A 4,091-nucleotide genomic window follows, 5' to 3' on the forward strand; every position below is an offset into this window, starting at 1 on the left:
ACACCCTGTAGGACAGCAACTTTGCGGAGTGCCCTCTCTCACTCCAGGACCCCTCAGGGCATGTCAGAGAGCCAGTTTCAGCCTGATCCCTGCAGGCCAGGCCGAGAGACCCCACCTGCCAGAGGGACCTGCTCACTCCACAGACACCGAGGAGGAGGAACAACAGGAGGTTGGCTCCACGATGTGTCCAGCCCATCTCAGCCAGTCTCACCATGCCAGCCACCTTCTAATTAATTTCCATTCATTGTGCACGAATCCATGCACCGAGTCACTAGTTTTTCTATAGGTAAATATATACTTATAAAGTATACATATATGCTTTATTATCTATACTAATAAAACCCTACGTGGCCCTCACACCCTCACGCGATGCCCTCACGTCACCACAAGATGGCCAGCAGGGGAGGGCAGTTGTGGGCGATCAGGCCAGCAGGGGAGGGCAGTTGGGGGTGACTAGGCTGGCAGGGGAGGGCAGTTGGGGGGGACCAAGCCTGCAGGGGAGGGCAGTTGGGGGGGATCAGGCCCCAAGGGGAGCAGTTAGGCATCAATCAGGCCAGCAGGGGAGTGGTTAGGGGGTGATCAGGCTGGCAGGCAGAACTGGTTAGGGGCAATCAGGCAGTCAGGCAGGCAAGTGGTTAGGAGCCAGCGGTCCTGGATTGTGAGAGAGATGTCCCAGATTAGAGAAGGTGCAGGCCCGGGCTGAGGGACACCCTCCCCCTGCATGAATTTCATGCACCGGGCCTCTAGTATATATATAAAATAACATTTATGTAACCATGGCCAGTGTGGCTCATTTGGTTGAACACTGTCCCATGCACGGAGAGGTTGCTGGTTTGATTCCCGTTCAGGGCACATGCCCAGGTTGCTGGCTAGATCCCCAATAAGGGGCATGCAGGAAGCAGCCGATCTATGCTTCTCTCTCTCCCCCTCTCCCTCTCTAAAATCAATAAAAACATACATACATACATTAAAAATCATAATAATAACAACACTCATATAGCATATAGATGTAAAATTTTTTAGGCATTTCTCCCTTTAAAATGAATTAACTCCAGCCCTGACCAGTTTGGCTCAGTGGATAGAGCGTCGGCCTGCGGACTGAAGGGTCCCAGGTTCAATTCTGGTCAAGGGCATGTACCTTGATTGTGGGCACATGGGGGGGGGGGCGCGGTGCAGAAAGCAGCTGGTCGATGTTTCTCTCTCATTGATGTTTCTAACTCTCTATTCCTCTCCCTTCCTTTCTGTAAAAAATCAATAAAATACATTTTTTTAAAAATAAATAAGTAAAAATAAAATGAATTAACTCCAACCTGGTAGATCCATTTAGATTGATTCCTTCACAATCCAGGCCTGCTTCATATAATACAATTTGCTACAGACTATTTTGGTCTGTGCGTATTTCCAGAGACCTACCATGAAACAGAAGCAGCAGAACTTTCTTCCACAAGAAGACAGTGACATTTCCATACAGACAAGCACCCACAGTGGCCATGTCCCTGGGAGTGGCTAGCTCAGGGTGCAGACAACACAAAAGCAACATTTTCCTTTCCATGTACCAAGTATGAGCCTCCCTAATATGATTAAAACACAGTAATCAATTCTGGCATAATTTAAATCATATTCTCAACATAAAAGAGGGATCAGAAGATCAGGGAAATGCTCTCTAGTGCCATAGTTTCTGTAATGATGTTAAAAAGCTAACTATACCGGTGTAATTATCACATGAAGTAGCTTTCATTTTGTAGCAGATTCCAGGCCAATCGAGTGTCCCCATCCACATCCTTATTCTATCCCACCACAAGGAGGACTGGAATATTTACACACACTTGCTGTGGACAGTCCTGTGCTGCGCGTGGAATGGCTCTCGGTGAAGGGAACAACATAACACTTGGAGACACTACCATCTTCTTCCAACCCAGAGAAGTCTGATTCCAAACACACCTGATTATCTCACCAACCCTTCCTAAGTTCCAGGATGAGGCAGCCCTGGCTGGGACAATGCCTCCAGGACCTCTGCTAACTCTTGGTAGAGGTTCAGCCACACACTGCATATTGATGCAGAAAACAGCTCCCATACAGAACCCAATGGACACTTGCAGATCCCCAACTAGATAGATGGCACCCATTTCCCCAAAATGCCCTGAACTGAGACCAGTAGCTGCTCCCGTCAAATGCTTTCACACAGTATGTCCTCTACAGTTCTATCAAGAAACTCACAATCCAGGTAACTAACACTAACAGCTAGACTTAGAAATAAATAACTGCTCAAATTCAATTTAAATATAACAATAATAGCTCATTTTTATTGAACACTTTCAATGTGCAAGGCACTGTTCTACATACTTTTTGCTTATTAGCTTATGGAATACCCTCAAAAAAGCCAGTTTACAGATAAGGACACATTCTCTGGTGCAGCCAGGAATTGGCCCTCAAGCAAAGCCTGGGGAGATAAGCAATAAATGAAGCACTCTCTCCTTCAATGCCTTCCTACCTTGTTTGGAAATGAGACCAGAGATCTAACTCAGGCTTTAGAACAAAGAAAAAACTAAGAGGTACAGCCTTAGGGCACCTCAGAGGAGGAAGGATTTGTTCATCCTGGTTGGTTGTTGGAGGGCTTCTTGGAGAAGGTGTCCAAGAAGGAGAGGACATAATGGAAGGAGCTTTCCAGGACTGTCACCCCTCGGCTCCCAGAGCTAAAAGGCCGGGTCTACTCTGCCTGGTCTCAGCCCCCCACCCCCCGCCCCTCACCCACCCGCTCTACTCTGCCTGGCCCCCTCCTGTCTCATCTGGAACAGGCCTGTTAACCAGGCAGGACCAGCAGCCCTTCTTCCCTTGGCATGCTCCTCCAGCTGCTGTTGCCCCTCCAGACCAGCAGGCACACATGGGCATTTTCACCACACGCAACTCTGCCACTTCCTGCAGCTTTCATGGTAGAGAAACTGTCGGACATGGGTAGTCCCAGGGGTGCCTTGGGGAATCGCTGTTGGACAATCCCTTGCCCTCACCAACTCCAGCAGGTAAGGGACTCCCCACCACCAGCAGGGCATCACTCCTCTACAGACTCAGAGGGACTTGCTTCCACTCCCTCCTCACAAGTCAGCCTCTCCCCTCACCAAGGGTCGGCTCCCCACCTCTCCCGCCTCAGTGCTTCAGGCTCTACAGCCAACGCTCAAACCCTCATTTTGGTAACTGTGTGACCCTGGCAAGTAACTTAAGGGATGTCAATCCGTTTCCTTATCTGTAATGTGGGTTTATAAGGATTCTTGTGACTCAGAACCAGATAATGCAAGGAAAGCGTTTCACAGAGTCTGGCACATAGTAAGTTAATAATGAGTAATAGCTATCCCTATCCTCAGCATCGGGGGTGATGGTGGCAGTGATAGGTGAGATGGGGTGGCAGCATCAACTTGGGCTTGATTGGCCCCAAGCGGGACATACCCCTCCTTCCCTCCTCCAGCTCCCCGCCCCCCAAGCCTTAGGGCTGAGCCACACCAGGAGACTCGTGCGTCCTCCAGCTGTGGAGTGAATGGCCCAGGAACATGGGCACCCCAACCCACCCGGAGCTTTGTGGGGTAAAGATGATTTTCTAATGGAGAAGGTCCAATTGGCCCTGCCCTCGCTCATACCCACTCTCCAGGTCTGGACAGACAAGTAGCAAAAGCACACAGCGCTGCGCCTGCGGCAACGCTCCCCCAAGGAGCCAGGAGAGCCTCCACTGTGCCCCCAGCTTCAGCTCCCCGACTGTCCCCCAGGCCCAGGCGAAACTGCGCTGCACTGAGTGGCCGAGATAACAGGTTGGCAAACAGGCGCAAACCCAACACTCTTCCCGAGGCAGGTGAGCAAACAACCCGCAACCTCTACACAACTTTGTGTATTTCTCCACGACAGGGCGCACCGCCTCAATTTCCCCTCCAGATTGCGCTCGAAGGGGGAGAGCGGGAAATCAAGATGCCCCCCCGGGGGGAGGGGACGGGGGGGAGCTCCGCAGGCCGCCGCCCGCCTGGGGAAGCCTCCCGGAGGCGCGCCCCGCCTTACCTGGTCGGACGGCTTTGAAGGTGACGGCCTCCTTGCAGCTGTCCAGGACGCCCAGC

The 4,091-nt window shown here is 51.2% G+C and overlaps 1 protein-coding gene across 1 annotated transcript in view; it reads right to left on the reverse strand.

The window, feature by feature from the left end:
• MAGI1 (membrane associated guanylate kinase, WW and PDZ domain containing 1) overlaps nt 1-4,091 on the reverse strand; it is a 537,690-nt gene that overhangs the window by 533,322 nt on the left and 277 nt on the right. Inside the window, exon 2 of the mRNA XM_015558214.1 lies at nt 4,036-4,090. Coding sequence (XP_015413700.1) covers nt 4,036-4,090 — 55 coding nt within the window. The remainder of the gene's footprint in view (nt 1-4,035; nt 4,091) is intronic.

The sequence above is a fragment of the Myotis davidii genome, unplaced genomic scaffold (genome assembly GCF_000327345.1).
Source record: "Myotis davidii unplaced genomic scaffold, ASM32734v1 scaffold189, whole genome shotgun sequence".
NCBI lineage: Eukaryota > Metazoa > Chordata > Mammalia > Chiroptera > Vespertilionidae > Myotis > Myotis davidii.